Source organism: Oncorhynchus masou, chromosome 6 (genome assembly GCF_036934945.1).
Source record: "Oncorhynchus masou masou isolate Uvic2021 chromosome 6, UVic_Omas_1.1, whole genome shotgun sequence".
Taxonomy (NCBI): Eukaryota; Metazoa; Chordata; class Actinopteri; order Salmoniformes; family Salmonidae; genus Oncorhynchus; species Oncorhynchus masou.
Window position 1 is genome coordinate 58,527,661 of NC_088217.1, and position 19,307 is coordinate 58,546,967.

The following is a 19,307-nucleotide window of genomic DNA, read 5'->3' on the forward strand; positions in this document are numbered from 1 at the left end:
TCAAAGGCCATGCCCTCGTATATCTTTTACTGCGCTTGCAGTAACGTCTGAGGCCGCCGCTATATTCGCCCATTTTCATGATTTCCTTCCGAGCAGACTGTAAATCAAGGAAAGGTTTCAGCATTAGATTTTATAAGAATATCCTCACATTTTCAGGTGTCTGGGGAAAATGTATTCGGTCATTATCAGTATTATTTAGCCCAACTGAGGCGGGCGAGCTGCTGCCAGCTATTTAGAGTAATCCTCTGTGAGTGGGCCATCTTTTACAGGGCCTTGAATAATCACCACGGCATACTGTAACCGCCCCTATTAAATAGTTGGAATCAGCTGATAGAGCCATCCCGAAACATGAAGCATCTTTGTGTGTCCTGTGTATAGGAGTACAATATTGTACATTGTAGTTCCATACCACGCCAGGAACACCTGAAGTCAAAGGTCGCTGCTCTCCATGCTCCAGTCACCCAAACATGCCTCGTTAAAGCCGGTTTTCCATGGAGAATTTGGGCATCCGTTGGCGTGACCTCATTCTCGACAGTGGCGGGGGAATGAGAACCCAAGCTGTAAAGATTGATAATGACTACAGTAGCGGGGCCCTCGCTGTAAGCTCAGTCGTATACCTTCTCCCGAAGTTTAACCACTCCTGTGCCCTGGCAGCTCAAGCCCCACTTGGCACTGCTTCAACCTGGCCTCATTTTCCTGCTCCTACACCCAACTGGCCTGAGGGCACCACCGGGGCAAGCCCATGTAACTTCAGAGGATAGGGTTACTAAAATGAAGGGATCCCTTGTTCCCCACAGCATTAACGTGGCACTGAGCAGATGGCTCTGCGAGTGCATATTCTGTCTTTACCTGGACAATGGAGCTACAGACCAGTACAAGGCTGACATACACAGGCTGTTTCATTAAATAGTACCCGCAAACCACCAGTCTCAACGTCAACAGTGAAGAGGCGACTCCAGGATGCTGGCCTAGCAGAGTTCCTCTGTCCAGTGTCCTTTTGCCCATCTTAATCTTTTATTTTTATTGGCCAATCGAAGAGATGGCTTTTTCTGTGCAACTCTGCCTAGAAGGCCAGCATCCCGGAGTCTCTTTCTATTCTGGCTAGTGCCAGTTTGCACTGTTCTGTGAAGGGAGTAGTACACAGCGCTGTACGCGATCTTCAGTTTCTTGGCAATTTCTCGCATTTCTCAGAACAAGAATAGACTGACAAATTTCAAACGAAAGCTCTTTGTTTCTGCCCATTTTGAGCCGGTAATCGAACCCACAAATGCTGATGCTCCAGATACTCAAGTAGTCTAAAGAAGGCCAGTTTTATTGCTTCTTTAATCAACACAACATTTTTCAGCTGTGCTAACATAATTGCAAAAGGGTTTTCTACTGATCAATTAGCCTTTTTAAAATTATAAACTTGGATTAGCTAACACAACGTGCCGTTGAAACACGAGTGATGGTTCCTGATAATGGGCCTCTGTACGCCTATGTAGCTATTTCATAAAAAATCTGCTGTTTCCAGCTACAATAGTCATTTAAAACATTAACAAAGTCTACACTGTATTTCTGATCAATTTGATGTTATTTTAATGGATAAAAAATGTCATTTTCTTTCAAAAACAAGGACATTTCTCAGTGACCCCAAACTTTTGAACTGGTGTGTGTGTGTGTGTGCCTTTTGGTAGGCCATCATTGTAAAAAGAATTTGTTCTTAACTGACTAGTTAAATTTAAAAAATCTGCAAATATAGTAGCTTAAGTTTCAGATGAGGCATAAGGAAGGTCATAGGTATATGAACTCAGCAAAAAAAGAAACGCCCCTTTTTCAGGACCCTGTCTCTCAATGATAATTCGTAAAATTCCAAATAACTTCACAGATCTTCATTGTAAAGGGTTTAAACACTGTTTCCCATGCTTGTTCAATGAACCATAAACAATTAATGAACATGCACCTGTGGATCTGTCGTTAAGACACTAACAGCTTACAGACCATAGGCAATTAAGGTCAGTTATGAAAACTTAGGACACTAAAGAGGCCTTTCTACTGACTCCAAAAGAAGATGCCCAGGGTCCCTGCTCATTTGTGTGAACGTGCCTTAGGCATGCTGCAAGGATGCATGAGGACTGCAGATGTGGCCAGGGCAATAAATTACAATGTCCGTACTGTGAGACGCCTAAGACAGCACGACAGGACGGACAGCTGATCGTCCTTCGCAGTGGCAGACCACGTCTAACAACACCTGCACAGGATTAGTACATCTGAACATCACACCTGCGGGACCGGTACAGGATGGCAACAACAACAGCCTGAGTTATACCAGGAACGCACAATCCCTCTATCAGTGATCAGACTGTCTGCGAGAGGATGGACTGAGGGCTTGTAGGCCTGTTGTAAGGCAGGTCCTCACCAGACATTACCGGCAACAATGTCGCCTATGGGCACAAACCCACTTTTGCTGGACCAGACAGGACTGGCAAAAAGTGCTCTTCACTGACGAGCCGCTGTTTTGTCTCACCAGGGGGGTGGTCGGATTCGAGTTTATCGTCGAAGGAATGAGCGTTGCACCGAGGCCTGTACTCTGGAGCGGGATCGATTTAGAGGTGGAGGGTCTGTCATGGTCTGGGGCTGTGTCACAGCATCATCGGACTGAGCTTGTCATCATTGCAGGTAATCTCAATGTTGTGCGTTACAGGGAAGACCTCCTCCCTCATGTGCTACCCTTCCTGCAGGCTCATCCTGACATGACCCTCTAGCATGACAATGCCACCACGCACAAAACAAACAGTATGGCTGATTTTCCTGAAAGACAGGAATGTCAATGTTCTGCCATGGCCAGCAACGAGCCCGGATCTCAATCCCATTGAGCACTGGATTGGAGGGTGAGGGCTAGGGCCATTCCCCCCAGAAATGTCAGGGAACTTGCAGGTGCCTTGGTGGAAGAGTGGGGTAACATCTCACAGCAAGAGCTGGCAAATATGGTGCAGTCCACGAGGTGTCTCATCACACCCGAAATGTGAAGTTGGGCGTGTTGAACCGGTAAAACTAGGTCCTCGTCTATTGAGTTCTCAAACCGCTTCCAGGTTACCGTTTTTCAAGCTGCTGAGTTTGTATGGAAGAATCCTCGAGGCGACCTCTGATTTCATTCTTGTCATAGCCTATTGAATTCTGTGTTTTTCTCCCCTAGTCTATTACAATGCATTCATTATCTGAACTCCCTGAGTGTTATTAGTGTCCTTAGTGTACCTAATACAGTACTGTATGTAAGCATGTGTGCTGTACCTGTGTATTTATGTAAGGATAGCTTACTCCACCTGCTGGACACACTCAGTGAGTGGCCACAAAGATCCCCTACTCTCAACCTAGTCTAGCACTATAAACTGGCTCCAACAGCTCAAGGAAAAGGTTATTTATATTTCAGGAGGGGAAAGTGTGAGTGCGTGCATGCGCCTGCTGTGGAAAATGTGACCAAATTTGAGGAACTCAAGCAAAGCAGTGGTATTGGGACTGTTTACCCAAAATAGTGTTAATAACAACTTAGGTCCTTGCTTTCCAGCTGGCTAACCCACATCCCTCCATCCTCCTTCGCTTCTCTCTTTCGCCCATCTAGATTGATGCCATTCACCGGAAGGAAAGCATGAGGGCTATGACAGAGACTTTCTATGCTGCTATTTTTGGATATGATGAGGTAAGACCCCGCTTTGACCATTAGGGTTATCTTTGCCTCAGCTGTGGCAGATAGTATAAAACACAACACACACTGGAAATGATGACTGGGAATGGAAGGGCCCCAGAGACCAAGCCAGCTTGGGAACAGGTCTGCAGCTAGCATTTCGTGGTGCTGTTCTAGGCCTGACTGGCGGAACGGTCCTGCAAGAGCCACTGTGTTAGGTCTGGTCCAGTCCTCAGTGCTATTTGACAACGCAGTGATGGAAGGTGACAACCATGATTCACCTCCTCTGTGTTGTTGCATTTGAAGGGAATCCTTTCGGACGATGGGGTGCTGGCGGCCGCCCTGTGGAGGAACATGTTCAACCGCCAGTGCGAGGACCCCAGGCAGCTGGAGCTCATGGTGGAGTACGTCCGTAAACAGGTGAGAAAGGAAGACGACCCTCTATCACCACAGATGGGATACTTGGACCCTAGTCCTCAGTGGTTCCCCAAATAAAGAGAACCAATTTTTCTGGCCTCAGTTTTCTGCCTACACCCAAAAAGAATCTACCCTAACTTCAAGTTTGGAAAGACGTGGGGACCACCAGATGTTTCACAATGTTGTTGTAGCTCTGAACTAGCTCACCTAATTCACCTATTCAAGGGTTTGATGATTAGTTGACAAGTTTAAATCAGGTGTGCTAGTTCTGGAATAGTTCAAAAACATGGAATGGCTGGGATTCCTGAGGAAATATTTGAAAAGGGCACTCTGGGGAGCCTAGTTTATATTAATTTTAGTTATTTAAACTGAATGTTTAAATAACTAAAAATAATGAAAACAAGGCTCTCCAGAGTGGAACTAGGCTCTCCAGAGTGGAATTTTTAGACAATTATTCACAAAAAAAGATTAACATTTCGTCATGTTAAAACTGACACCGGCCTGTTCCACACTATATGCCAGGTTCGGCAATTTATCTGTCTAACATCAGCTCGCTTGTGCTGAGGAGGGAGGGATGTAAGTATAGGTGTGTCCTTAACATGTGCCAATATGCACAACTAAGGATATTTAAGACTGACCAAAAGCAGGTTTATGGGGAACGAGATTGGTTATGGCGTTGATTTTGACAGCAGAGAGGCACACAGTACTGTAGCCTTATGTAAGCTTACATCACCAATGTTTTATTAAAATAAAAACTTTCTAAATGTAATCCGTGAGTGACAGTTGCCATGGAAAAATATTGCGATACTGATATCTTCCCAGCCCTAGTTACTATACAGAAATATAAAAGCAACATGTTGTCTTGGTCCTTAGTGTTGGTCCCATGTTTCATCAACTGAAATAAAAGACCCCAAAATGCTCATTTCTGTCAGATTTTGTGCAGAAATGTGTTTACATCCCTGTTAGTGAGCATTTTTCCTTTGCCAAGACAATCCTTACACCTGACAGGTGTGGCATAGAAGAAGCTGATGAAACAGTGTGATCATTACACAGGTGCACCTTGTGTTGGGGACAATAAAAGGCCACTCTAAAATAAGCAGTTTTGTCACACAACATCATTCCACAGATGTCTCTAGTTTTGAGGGAGCATGCCATTGGAATGCTGACTGCAGGAATGTCCACCAGAGCTGTTGTCAGATAATTGTATGTTAATTTCTCTACCACAAGTCACTTCCAACTTCATTTTAGAGAATTTGGAAGTACGTCCAACTGGCCTCAACTGCAGATCATGTGTAACCACGCCAGCCCAGGACCTCCACACCCGGCTTCTTCACCTGAGGGATGGTCTGAGATGAGCCACCTGGACAGCTGATAACTGTGGGTTTACACAACCAAAGAATTACTGCTCAAACTGTCAGAAACCATCTCAGGGAACCTCATCTGCATGCACGTCGTCCTCACCAGGGTCTTGACCCGACTGCAGCTTGGCGTCGTAACCAACTTCAGTGGGAAAATTCTCACCTTGGAAGGCCACTGGCATGCTGGAGAAGTGTGCTCTTCATGATGAATCCTGGTTTCAACTGTACCGGCAGACGCAGACAGCCATGGCGTCGTGTGGGCGAGCAGTTTGGTGTACCCCGTGGTGGTGGGGTTATGGTATGGGCAGGCATAAGCGACAGACAACGAACACAATTGCAATTTAATTAATGGCAAATTGAATGCACAGATACCGTGTTGAGATCCTGAGGCTCATTGTTGTGCCATTCATCCACCACCATCACCTCCTGTTTCAGCATGATAGTGCACGGCCCAAGGATCTGTACACAATTCCTGGAAGCTGAAAATGTCCAAGTTCTTTCATGACCTGCATTGATTATGTTTGGGATGCTCTGAATCGTCGTGTACGACAGCATATTCCAGTTCCCGCCAGTACCCAGAAACTTTGCACAGCCATTAGTGAGACAATATTCCACAGGCCACAATCAACCGCCTGATCAACTCTATGAGAAGGAGATGTATCGAGCTGCATGAGGCAAATGGTGGTCACACCCGACACAAGGTGTCTTTGACCAACTGTTATTCCCAGTCATGTGAAATCCATAGATTAGGGCCAAATGTATTTATATAAATTGACTGATCTTCCTTAACTGTAACTCAATAAAATCTTTGAAATTGTTGCATTTGTTTTTATTCAGTGTCCATTTAACTATTATTATAAGTAATGTAATTTATCATTAGTAGGCTTGGTGTACAGTGGTTCCTCCTTTAAAAGTTGTGAATTTACGCCCCGAGATTTAGAGGTAATTTGTGGTTTAGTACGATACCCTGTATCACCACTTCATTGCTCCAGACCAGAGCAAGGGGGAGTTAGAGCACCGATTTATGCTTTTGGGTCCTACTAACAATGAGTGGGTGGCATAAACCTAAATAGAAACTGATAATTGTGCACAACTTCAGTAATACTTACTAAAACTGTTGTTACACTCAGGGGTTTTATTTTGTTAGTATTATTATTTTGCTCATGCTGTAGGCCACTCCTGACCGGTCACGTTGTACAGCGCCTAAGACACTGTATAGCAGTGCAAGCTGTGTTGCTAAAGATGCTGGTTCAATACCCATGCCGGCCTTGACTGTGAGACCCATAAGATGACATGGGTTTTTTTTCCCTCTAAAAACAAATTAGTAACAATGTCTCACCCCATGTTGAAGAATGGCCTTTTTCTCACTCATTTTACATTATTTCAAAACAAAATAATCTCAAATATTTAAGGGGCATTGCACTAATAATCGCGCTGACTAGGGAAATGTTCCCACTGTTCTATTCTTAGTGTCAGTCTGCAGGTTCAAACCAAAACAATGTAACTAATAATGGCATCATTATGCTTTCATTAATAAAATAATTATAAAAATACTCTTTCAAAATGCAAATGTTGATTTAGTTATGGATCCATAACGAATTACTATGGGAATAAATATCACTGAATTACAGAACTATCCTCCAATCCTCTGTAATTATTGGTGGAGAGTCACGTCATATTTTTCGATATACTGTAGGCCTACCGTAGGCGATATGAGTCTCACTCTCTGCTGTTTACAAGTGGTGTAGGTCGTATTTAATTAAAGAGCATATTGAAGTTAGCAATAGGATTTGAAGCAAAAGCCTACAACTCTCTTTTAGCACAGTTTCGCACTGCTCTGAGACAAGCATGGGGGCTGGTCTTGATAAATCAATGAGATTTTTATTTTTACTTAATCTCCGTTTGGGTATTGGTTAGACACGAATTTTAAAAAAAAAATTAGGGTGCAGAAATTTTATGCTTTTAGTGTAATCTTTTATTTAACTAGGCAAGCCCGTTAGATTTTGTTTTTTGTTGAGATTGCCTGCACTGACAACAAGCTCAGTCCGATAATGCTGTGACACACTGCCCCAGACCATGACGGACCCTCCACCTCTAAATCACTCTCGCTCCAGTGTACAGGCCAAGTCTATATTATGGCAAGAACAGCTCAAATAAGCAAATAGAAACGACAGTCTATCTGGAAAAATGTCAAATGCAGTTGCAAAAACTATCAAGCGCTATGATGAAACTGGCTCTCATGAAGACTGCCACAGGAAAGGAAGACCCAGAGTTACATCTGCTGCAGAGGATAAGTTCAGTTACCAGCCTCAGAAATTTCAGCCCAAATAAATGCTTCACGGAGTTCAAGTAACAGACACATCTCAACATCAACTGTTAAGAGGAGAGTGCGTGAATCAGGCCTTCATGGACGAATTGCTGCAAAGAAACCACTAAAAGGACACCGATATGAAGAAGAGACTTTCTTGCACTAAGAAACATAAGCAGTGGACATTTGTCCGGTGGAAATCTGTCCTTTGGTCTGATGAGTCCAAATTTGAGATTTTTGGTTCCAACCTCCGTTTCTTTGTGAGACGCAGAGTAGGTGAACTGATGATCTCTGCGTGTGTGGTTCCCAACGTGAAGCATGGAGGACGTGGTGCGGGAGTGTGTTGTCTGATTTTATTTAGAATTCAATGCACACTTAACCATCATGGCTACCACTGCATTCTGCAGCGGTATGCCATCCCATCTGGTTTGCGCTTAGTCCCACTATAATTTGTTTCTCAACAGGACAATGACCCAAAAAACACCTCCATGCTGTTTAAGGGCTATTTGACCAAGAAGGAAAGTGATGGAGTGCTGCATCAGACAACCTGGCCTCCAAAATCACCAGACCTCAACACAATTGATATGGTTTGGGATGAGTTGGACCGCAAAGTGAAGGAAAATCAGCCAACAACAACAACTGTTGGGAAAGCATTCCAGGTGAAGCTGGTTGAGAGAAAGCCAAAAGTGTGCAAGGCAAAGGGTGGCTACTTTGAAGAATCTCACATTTCTAGTTATTTCATAGTTTTGATGTATTCAATATTTTTCTACAATGCAGAAAATATTAAAAAAAATAAAGAAAAACCCTGGACTATAGCTTATTTATATATTATATATTAGGGGAAAGAAAAACATTTAAAATTTTGGTCACGAGAACAGAAGTCTCTGTCGACCAAGAATTTCTTTTTTTTAGTCGGGGGCTTCCCTAGTGGCAACTTGGAGACATCATGTTAGACCTCTCACTCAAACCTTTTTACCAATCTTGCACCTACTCCAAAATGTCCAGTGTATTTTCAGATTTCGTTGTTGACAAATGCTGTGGAAACTACAGTAAATGTAAAATACAGTAGTTTAACATAAGTAAAATAATATTTTGAAGTACTACTTAAATTGTGTTTTGGGGTGTCTACAGTACTATTTATATTTTTGTACCACTTTTACCCCACTACGTTCCTAAAGAAAATGTACATTTTCCCTGGCACATTTTGAATGCTTTAGCAGGACAAGGAAATGTCCAATTCACGCACTTATCAAAAGAACGCAGTCATCACTACTGCCTTTGGTGTTGCTAGAGATAAGGAATTTGTCATTATTTCTAGCGTTTACTTTTGACGCTTAAGTATATTTAAAACCCAATACTTTTACTCAAGTAGTATTTTACTTGGGTGACTTTTACTTGTCATTTTTTAAAGTTATCTTTATTTTACTTGGGTACTTTTTCCACCACTGGTAAAATGCACAAAATCAAGTCTGTTTGGATTCAAGTGTTATCAGGTGAGCTTTTGTCCTCACCTTTTGGTCTAACAATCTCCTAAATGTTTTCTTTCAATTGCTACCATGGTCATACATAATGCTTTTTATAGTTATTCTGTTAGAAACATTTACATTTGGCCATATCCATATAGGCCTATTGCTATGAGTTTAAAGGATTAGCGTTTGACCGTTTCCTCGACCCAAGCCGGCATGGCGACAGTGAAACATATGTTAGTACAAAAACATATGAAAGTGGCGTTGGGAACATGTGACGGCCACTCCACTGGCACCCCCCTTGGTCCTGTAGTCCTGAGTTATTGGTGTGTATGTTGTCCAGGGCCTGACCCACTCCTGCCTGCTTGCATTAAAGGTGTCCTCGCATCACTGCACACAGAGACAGGGCCCTGCCCTAGGGCCATGCCACAGGTTACAGTTAGCTAGCCTACATTACAGGCACTGCCAGGAATTTATGAGACGAGGGGGACTTTTCAAGAGGGGAAAAAACAAAAGATACTGTTTTTCTGAGCTCGCAGGGATTTAAAGAACGTAGTCGGGCTCTTGAAAGGTAGAGGAAATGAGAGACTGAGAAAAGGCAGTGCAAAGAAAACAGGTTTGTTAATCAAGTGGGCCAGAGCTGTTAAATCACAGGTGCAGCACATAAAACCTGGCCATGCCTGATGACACACTACAGGAGAGGTAATCGCAGGCCCTAGGCCCCCTCCCCAGCGACGAAGTCACGTACCGTGGTGGCTCGCTATATTGCCACTGCATCGTTACACACACTAGTTACTTTCATCAAATGCTCCTTCCATGAGCTCAAGCCACTTAATTAAAGATTCAATATGTAACTTTTTGGGTGACCCTACCAAATTCACATTGAAATTTGAGTTATACAGTGCATTCGGAAAGTTTTCAGACCCCTTGAATTTTTCCAGGTTTTGTTATGTTACAGCCTTATTCTAAAATTGATTAAATTGTTTATTTTCCCTCAATTTACACACACTACCCTATAATGACAAAGCAAAAACATAACTTTTATTTTTAAGTTCTCTCCAGAGATGTTTGATCAGGTTTAAGTCTGGGCTCTGGCTAGGCCACTCAAGGAATTGAGGCTTGTCCCTAAGCCACTCCTGCGTGGTCTTGGCTGTGTACTCAGGGTCGTTGTTCTGTTGGAAGGTGAACCTTCACCCCAGTCTGAGGTCCTGAGCGAACTGGAGCAGGTTTTCATCAAGGATCTCTCTACTTTGCTCTGTTCATCTTTCCCTCGTTCCTGACTAGTTTCCCAGTCCCTGTCGCTGAAAAACATCCCCACAGCATGATGCTGCCACCATCATGCTTCATCATAGGGATGGTGCCAGGTTTCCTCCAGACATGACGCTTGGCATTCAGGCAAAATAGTTTAATCTTGATTTCATCAGACCAGAGAATCTTGTTTCTCATGGTCTGAGAGTCCTTTAGGTGCCTTTTGGCAGGCTGTCATGTGCCTTTTACTGAGGAGTGGCTTTTGTCTGGTGGCCACTTAACCATGAAGGCCTGATTTGGTGGAGTGCTGCAGAGTTGGTTGTCCTTTTGGTAGGGTCTCCCATCTCCACAGAGGAACTCTGGAGCTCTGTCAGAGTGACCATCACCTCTCTGACCAAGGCCTTTCTCCCCCGATTGCTCAGTTTGGTCGGGCTGCCAGCCCTAGAAAGATTATTGGTGGTTCCAAACTTCTTCCGTTTAACAATGATGGAGGCCGCTGTGCTCTTGGGGACCTTCAATGCTGCAGAACATTTTTGGTACCCTCCCCAGATCTGTGCCTCGACGCAATCTTGTATCTGAGCTTTACAGACAATTCCTTCAACCTCATAGCTTGGTTTTTGCTCTAAAAGTAATTTAATTTGTTTTAAAATATGTCTGTAACGTAACAAAATGTGGGAAAAGGAAGGGGTCTCAAGAAGGGGTCTCAGTTCCGAATGAACTGTCGATCTGTCATTCTCATTAAAGGCAAGTCTAAGAAGCGGTAGATAAGTTCTGTGTGTGCGATTTCTATACTTCTCAATTAAGTTTTGGTTTTGCGTCTTTTAGTTTGATTACCAGCTGAAAATATTTCTGGTAATTGAAAAGGTGGGGGAAATGAGGTAAAATCATGACGTCAATGATCTTCAGGTCGGAGCTCTAGAAAGAGGCCAGTGATTCCGAGTTGGATGACACTACAAATGTACTTTTCCCAGTCAGAGCTCGTTAATGGCACGTAAATTACAGAAAATATCTTATGGTTGTGAGTGTGACTAAATAAATGCAGGGCATTCTACCTGAGAATTGTTGTATTTGGACTGTCTCGTTTGCCTATAGTTATCCTAATTTGACTTTGGTGCAGGTCATGTTGTTCTTCACATTACCGTTTCTGGTAAACACACACTATCAAATAAAATCAAAGTTTATTTGTCACATGCACAGGATACAGACGGTGTTAACGGTTCAATTAAATGGTTACTTGCATAGTGGAGTCATTTTTTTTAGACATGTGGCTAGCTAGCTAAACAATTAGCCATAATACCAACTCATAACATTAGTACCATGCATGAATCTGTATGTAGCTAAATCTAACCAACTAGGTTCAATGTTAGCTAGCAATGCAAATGTATTTCTGAGATACAAATAATATTACTACACAGATCATACACAACATTAGCTAGCTAGCTAACAGTATGCTTTAACTGGCATTGAAAACAACTTTCTGACAAAATTTAAAACAAATATCTGAAAATGTAGCTTGCTAAACTCTTTCCCGTATACATGGATGAACGCTTCTCACTCTGTAATGGATGCCATAGTTGCCGTTAGTTTGAAGATGTATAAAACACCTGTCTCCGGATTACAACAGCCTTCTGACTCCTTTTCAACTCCCTCAGTTGAAAACTTCTTCCGTGACAACACGGCGTCATCAGAAGACTACAATGTCTGGTTCAGTTACAATATCAGGGATTTCCTCATCTGATACATTTGCAGTGTCCAAGAGAGTCAGCATGGCATGATTGTCCTGCAGAAAGTAATCATCACACCCTTTTTCCCTCAGATCTTGACTTTGTCGATAACACGTCAAATTCAGGGCAGCAACATTGAGAGCAGTAGCAACACTTTTGCAGTTCTTCATATCTTTCTAAAGCTGTGGTTGAAAGGATTATCGACAATACTGAGCAGCTCATGCTATAGACTGACGCATGTTACACCAATCTGAACTCATCTCTCTTGGCATGTCCAGCCCATACATTATCTCAGCCAATCATGGCTAGTAGGAAGATTCTTGCCATTTTTCGTGGCTAAACCAACTAGGCTTAATGTAACAATTGTATTTACAGATGGCATACTAGTTTGTTATTAAGGCACATGAGAGTTGACATGTTCCAGAAGACATTTCTGCAAAAAAAAAACGCATTTTGATTTAAATAATAAAATGCCTCTCCTGTGAAGTAGTGACGTGTGACATACACCTAGCTTCTTGAAACAGGTCACAATTTACAGCACTTGTTGAGTTTTTGTCCAACACAAAATACTATGTTGAGAAAAATTGGTTTGGTTCACCATGTCAATATTCCACAAACTATACACTATACACACAAACACATCCTAGATCTGAATGATTGAAATATTCTTATTAAATACTTTTTTCTTTACATAGTTGAATGTGCTGACAACAAAATCACACAAAAATGATCAATGGAAATCAAATTTATCAACCCATGGAGGTCTGGATTTGGAGTCACACTCAAAATTAAAGTGGAAAACCACACTCCAGGCTGATCCAACTTTGATGTAATGTCCTTAAAACAAGTCAAAATGAGGCTCAGTAGTGTGTGTGTGTGGCCTTCACGTGCCTGTATGACCTCCCTACAACGCCTGGGCATGCTCCTGATGAAGTGGTGGATCTCCTCCCAGACCTGGACTAAAGCATCCGCCAACTCCCGGACACTCTGTGGTGCAATGTGGCGTTGGTGGATGGAGTGAGACATGATGTCCCAGATGTGCTCAATTGGATTCAGGTCTGGGGAACGGTCAGGCCAGTCTATAGTATCAATGCCTTCCTCTTGCAGGAACTGCTGACACACTCCAGCCACATGAGGTCTAGCATTGTCTTGCATTAGGAGGAACCCAGGGCCAACCGCACCAGCATATGGTCTCACAAGGGGTCTGAGGATCTCATCTCGGTACCTAATGGCAGTCAGGCTACGTCTGGCGAGCACATGGAGGGCTGTGCGGCCCCCCCAAAGAAATGCCACCCCACACCATGACTGACCCACCGCCAAACCGGTCATGCTGGAGGATGTTGCAGGCAGCAGAACGTTCTCCAGGGCGTCTCCAGACTCTGTCACGTCTGTCACGTGCTCAGTGTGAACCTGCTTTCATCTGTGAAGAGCACAGGGCGCCAGTGGCAAATTTGCCAATCTTGGTGTTCTCTGGCAAATGCCAAACATCCTGCACGGTGTTGGGCTGTAAGCACAACCCTCACCTGTGGACGTCGGGCCCTCGTACCACCCTCGTGGAGTCTGTTTCTGACGGTTTGAGCAGACACATGCACATTTGTGGCCTGCTGGAGGTCATTTTGCAGGGCTCTGGTAGTGCTCCTCCTGCTCCTCCTTGCACAAAGGCGGAGGTAGCGGTCCTGCTGCTGGGTTGTTGCCCTCCTACGGCCTCCTCCACGTCTCCTGATGTACTGGCCTGTCTCCTGGTAGCGCCTCCATGCTCTGGACACTACGCTGACAGACACAGCAAACCTTCTTGCCACAGCTCGCATTGATGTGCCATCCTGGATGAGCTGCACTACCTGAGCCACTTGTGTGGGTTGTAGACTCCGTCTCATGCTACCACTAGAGTGAAAGCACCGTCAGCATTCAGAAGTGACCAAAACATCAGCCAGGAAGCATAGGAACTGAGAAGTGGTCTGTGGTTACCACCTGCAGAACCACTCCTTTATTGGGGGTGTCTTGCTAATTGCCTATAATTTCCACCTGTTGTCTATTCCATTTGCACAAGAGCGTGTGGAATTTGTCAGTGTTGCTTCCTAAGTGGACAGTTTGATTTCACAGAAGTGTGATTGACTTGGAGTTACATTGTTTTTCCCTTTATTTTTTTGAGCAGTGTATGAAGCATCAGTTTGCCTCTGTAATGATGTCCTTTTGCCAGTCTTAACGGTGCTTTCTTTGTCTTTATCTGTACTTGTTCCACACAGATGCAGTTTATTGATGCTCTGGACGGGGAGGACCTCCTGCTGACTGGGGAGGTCAATTGGCGCCCCCTTCTGGAGGATAATGCACAGAGCATCCTGAAGGTCCCCACGCCCACCTACAACGACGCTGGGCTCTAAGACGCCCACCCCCATCACCCTGTTCCACCTCCTTCTCTACCCATACTCCTCTGTGGCCAGAAACACTGTACTCTAGGCAGGATAGCTATGCAGGGACTCTCACACCTGATCTACACAACATACACACACACTCTCTCTCCCTTCACACCCCTTCCCCACCCACCCTCCAAAACAACCCCCTAACCAGTGTCCCATCAACCAACTGACTGGCAGGGAATACCATCCACTGTCATTTCCTATAAGTTTTGAGAGTAAGAAGATGCCCGCTTGGAATGTTGCACTTCATTTAAAAAATTATACAGAAATCCTTTCTAGTTATCTGTTTTTTTTCTGATGCCATAACATTTATAAGCGTTCCTCATAGCCTTTGCGGTTACATGCCCCGCTGTCTAAGTTTTTCTGGTGCAGCGGTTCCGTCTTCCAATGCTCTCCGAATGATATGGGAAACATATACATGTTGGCTGGCGAATCATCAATGTATAAAATGGGACTTTTGAACTGAATTAAGTCTCAAAGGAATATTTTGTTTTTCTTTTTGTTTGTATGAATCCTCCTTCAAAATAAATCTGTAAACCAGTAATGAAGTGCCTGATGAGTGTAGCCCAGTTTTGCATAACAGGTGTGCTAGTTGATACATGTTTGTCATTTGCTCTCAGCCAATTGCTTTAGGTCTTTGACAGTGAATGGAGGCTTCTCCATGGAAACGGTGGTGTTGGGTTTCCCTCTGACTGACTGATCACTGTCTCGTTGGTCCACAAGGGGCTCTGGGAGAGGGAAAGAGTCTACTAGGTCCTGTGTGTGAGAACGGGTCTAAAGGGTGTTTAAGAAAGGGAAGTTTTATGCTCTGGTCTGGAGAAGAGACATAGATACAGACTCCTCTCAGGAATAACAGTTGTCCAATTGCAAATATTTTTTTTTTTGTTAAATTCATCTGAAATAATTTATAATGGTACACCTTTGGTTTGGAATTGGGTATGTGTGTGAGTGTCTGGCCATCCGTGTGGCTGTTCGTGTGGCTGTTCAGCTGACTGTGACTGTGAGGGAGGGAGTGGGCCCTTTTAGGTCCCAACTCCTGCATTTGTTTTAGGGCTTTTTTTCCACAGCAGGAGTTCTCTCATTCAGTGAAATCACCCCATCCATGCAGTCTTTCACCTATGCTTCGAACACCCATATGGGAGATGTATTTCACATTTCCCATGAAAGTTTAGAAAACGCATCTTATTGAAAGACAACAATCCAAAACTAGCGATGGGGGCATAAACATGCTATTGGTCATTTTATGATGCTGGGAAGTGATATAAACAAAGATGGCGTCATCAGCAAGTCACCATTGTTCACTTAAGCCACACGTCTATATAAAAAGGACTTTATATACAGTTGCTAGTGGTTAGTACTACATGGTCATATGATCTTGTTTGGTGTACCTTTCTAGGCCATGTCTATTTGCTCTGCGGGCAGCCAGGCGCTGACCTATACTGCTAACACAGAGATCATGTGCAGGTTTACAGCATGGTAGTTTTAGAGCAGTCAACAGGACAGCAGTAAAACTAACAGTCTTCCTGTGTTATATTATCCTTCAGGTGTGTCACCTGGTGTTTACTTACTACACCATGATCCACACAGCCTGCTCACATGACCAGGCAGGATTCAGTGTGCCACTTCTGTTGTGTTGTTCTGTCTTCCAGTACTGTGACCCTTTTGGGTTCAGATCAGTCACCCGATTTCCTCTACTTGTTTGTGTTCAGATCGTTGCGCCACCTTTCTACAAAGATTATTTTGTGATCTGAATAGTGCTGCGGTAATCCTATCAAAGATGACCTTTGAGTTTTCTTGACCTTGTGATTCAACCAGGAAAAGCTTAGGGCTCTCACCAACACCGCTATATTTCCAGTTTGGGTAAAAGTTGAGGGAAGCCTTAGTGAATATTCTCAGTGACTTGTTGGATGAGGCAGTTATTCTCCTGTTGTGAAACAAATGTGGTATTGCCCATAGTTGAAGTACAGTAGTCTCATCTAGGTCTCAGAGATATACAGTGTAACACCCAACCTTCCCCCAAACTACATTTAACAACCTACCCAAAATATTACATCTCAAACAGACTTTAAACAGGAAATGGCAAGCTCAAGTCTGCTTAGTCAGTGTTCCCATGGTAGTAAACTGTAAATGTCCCGAGGCCCAGACCAGAGAGTGACAAACAGCGCCTTGGAAAAGGTCGACGTTAAGCTGTTGAGAGCAATGTTGTCAGGCTGCAATTTATTACCATGAGCTGGATGGAGGCCCTGGCACCGCACCTGGGAGTCAACTGGTTCAAACACGGCCCTGTTTTTTCCTATTTGTTTTCTTCATGAGCGTCCTGGAGGAGCACTCACCATGCTGCTGTGTTAAGGGAGTGTTTAGTGCATGCCTATGGGAGGAGGAGGTTTGACTTCACAAACCCAGTGGTATCACGGCTAAGCTCGCTTCAGGTGATATGTATAATCTCTAGGTGTAAGCAGTACTGTCAGTAACTTAAATGCAAAAAATGGTTTGATTTGATGTTGATGTTAATGTTGATTTCGCTTAGCTCGGAAAACATTACGAGGGTTCTGGCCCACGTTGATTTCAGAGAAATTGTTTTAATTGGGATGTCAATATAATCAATCAAAAATGACCCTACAAAGTGCTCAGTGAAAATCTGAGGTGGCCCTTCCAATTTTAATTAACTTATGCTCTCAATTTTGCAGGGATAATGCCTTTCCATTGTATTAATGAAATTAGGTCATTTTAAGCATTTGTACTCTCAAATCTCTACCCAGTACAGCCAGAAGAGGACTGGCCACCCCTCGGAGCCTGGTTCCTTTAGGTTTTTTCCTAGGTTCCTGCCTTCTCGGATGTTTTGTCCCTACAGCAACCTTTCGGTTACTGGCCCAATGCTCTAACCACTAGGCTACCTGTCGCCTCTCTTTGTAACAACTGCTGATGAAAAAAGGCTTTACAAAATGCGATGGATTGATTTGCCATAAATATATCATCTAGATATGTTAAGTTTGTAGACAGCCTCACATGTACAAAGTTATTTATTGACAGAGGTAATCATGAAAAGGACTACAGAGTAAGCCAAGCACTTAATTGTTGTGCTATATCCTTTCATTTAAGAACCCGTTCCTCTATCTGCTACTGTCAATCTAACTACACTTTATTCAGCCAGTCTTTACAGGCAATTCCCAGGACGTTAAACATGATCTAGGAGAAGCTGGATTAGCAGGGTGAGACCAGCTAGCTAAGAAGGTTATCTGATGAAATGTTCCATGTTAGAGTGCATTTTTTTTAGATCCAATGCTTAGTCAAGACTACAGTAGGATTGTAGCATAACCTAGACCTGTCTTGTGAGCCCTACTTAACACACGCAAGTGGATGCAGTTTGGTAAATAAGTGCTAAATTGTTTTGTTTTTTCTGACTGAATCAGGTCGGAATGTTTTCCCTAGCTGAGAAGAAAAAATGCTTAGGACTGACACATCTTACCAAATATGTATAGTATGCAAACCCTACAGCATGTTTGATGGTTTTATTAGCAAAAGTATTTCTCCACAAAGAATGAATTCATTAGGAGAGTGTTGGCCTTATGTCATATGGGGCATCCTTGACTTGTATCAACTTTTACTGAGCGGTTGCTGGAACAAGTTTGAGTCAGGTCACATCTTTTTAATCAAATCGAATTTTGCAAATTTGTACTTGCCCTCCCTGCAGGGCTGTGGCTGTCATTTCCATTTATAATGTAACTCCTGTTATTTAAGCATTACTTCAGCACCTCTTAGCACCACCCTTCACAAACAATCAGATCAAAACCATTATTTGAGTTCTCCATCCTGAAACGTCTGAAAAGCTGAGGAAGAAGTTGCCAAAGATGCCAGATGTCTGGGTAGTTCAACAATTCTATGGCAGTGCTCAGTCTTCCATTTTTTGTTTTTACTGGAATAATGGGTGGTGGCATATTACTATTGGTGGGATATTTATGTAAAAATTAATAAATAAGGCTGGCACGTAGCTCATAGTCAATGTATTATTACGATTGCCATTTTACCTATTTGAAAGGTACAATTTGTATTTCTGAGAATACAGTGGGGCAAAAAAGTATTTAGTCAGCCACCAATTGTGGAAGTTCTCCCACTTAAAAAGATGAGAGGCCTGTAATTTTCATCATAGGTACACTTCAACTATGACAGACAAAATGAGGAAAAAAATCCAGAAAATCACATTGTAGGCTTTTTAATGAATTTATTTGCAAATTATGGTGGAAAATACGTATTTGGTCACCTACAAACAAGCAAGATTTCTGGCTCTCACAGACCTGTAACTTCTTCTTTAAGAGGCTCCTCTGTCCTCCACTCATTACCTGTGTTAATGGCACCTGTTTGAACTTGTTATCAGTATAAAAGACACCTGTCCACAACCTCAAACAGTCACACTCCAAACTCCACTATGGCCAAGACCAAAGAGCTGTCAAAGGACACCAGAAACAAAATTGTAGACCTGCACCAGGCTGGGAAGACTGAATCTCCAATAGGTAAGCAGCTTGGTTTGAAGAAATCAACGGTGGGAGCAATTATTAGGAAATGGAACACATACAAGACCACTGATAATCTCCCTCGATCTGGGGCTCCACGCAAGATCTCACCCCGTGGGGTCAAAGAACGGTGAGCAAAAATCCCAGAACCACACGGGGGGACCTAGTGAATGACCTGCAGAGAGCTGGGACCAAAGTAACAA

At 43.3% G+C, this 19,307-nt stretch overlaps 1 protein-coding gene across 1 annotated transcript in view; it reads left to right on the forward strand.

Annotated features, from left to right (window-relative positions):
* LOC135542347 (ubiquinol-cytochrome-c reductase complex assembly factor 1) overlaps window positions 1-15,140 on the forward strand; it is a 38,083-nt gene extending 22,943 nt beyond the window's left edge. The window contains exons 7-9 of the mRNA XM_064969253.1: window positions 3,599-3,676; window positions 3,968-4,081; window positions 14,426-15,140. Coding sequence (XP_064825325.1) covers window positions 3,599-3,676; window positions 3,968-4,081; window positions 14,426-14,560 — 327 coding nt within the window. The 3' untranslated portion in view covers window positions 14,561-15,140. The remainder of the gene's footprint in view (window positions 1-3,598; window positions 3,677-3,967; window positions 4,082-14,425) is intronic.
* Window positions 15,141-19,307: the final 4,167 nt, after the last annotated feature.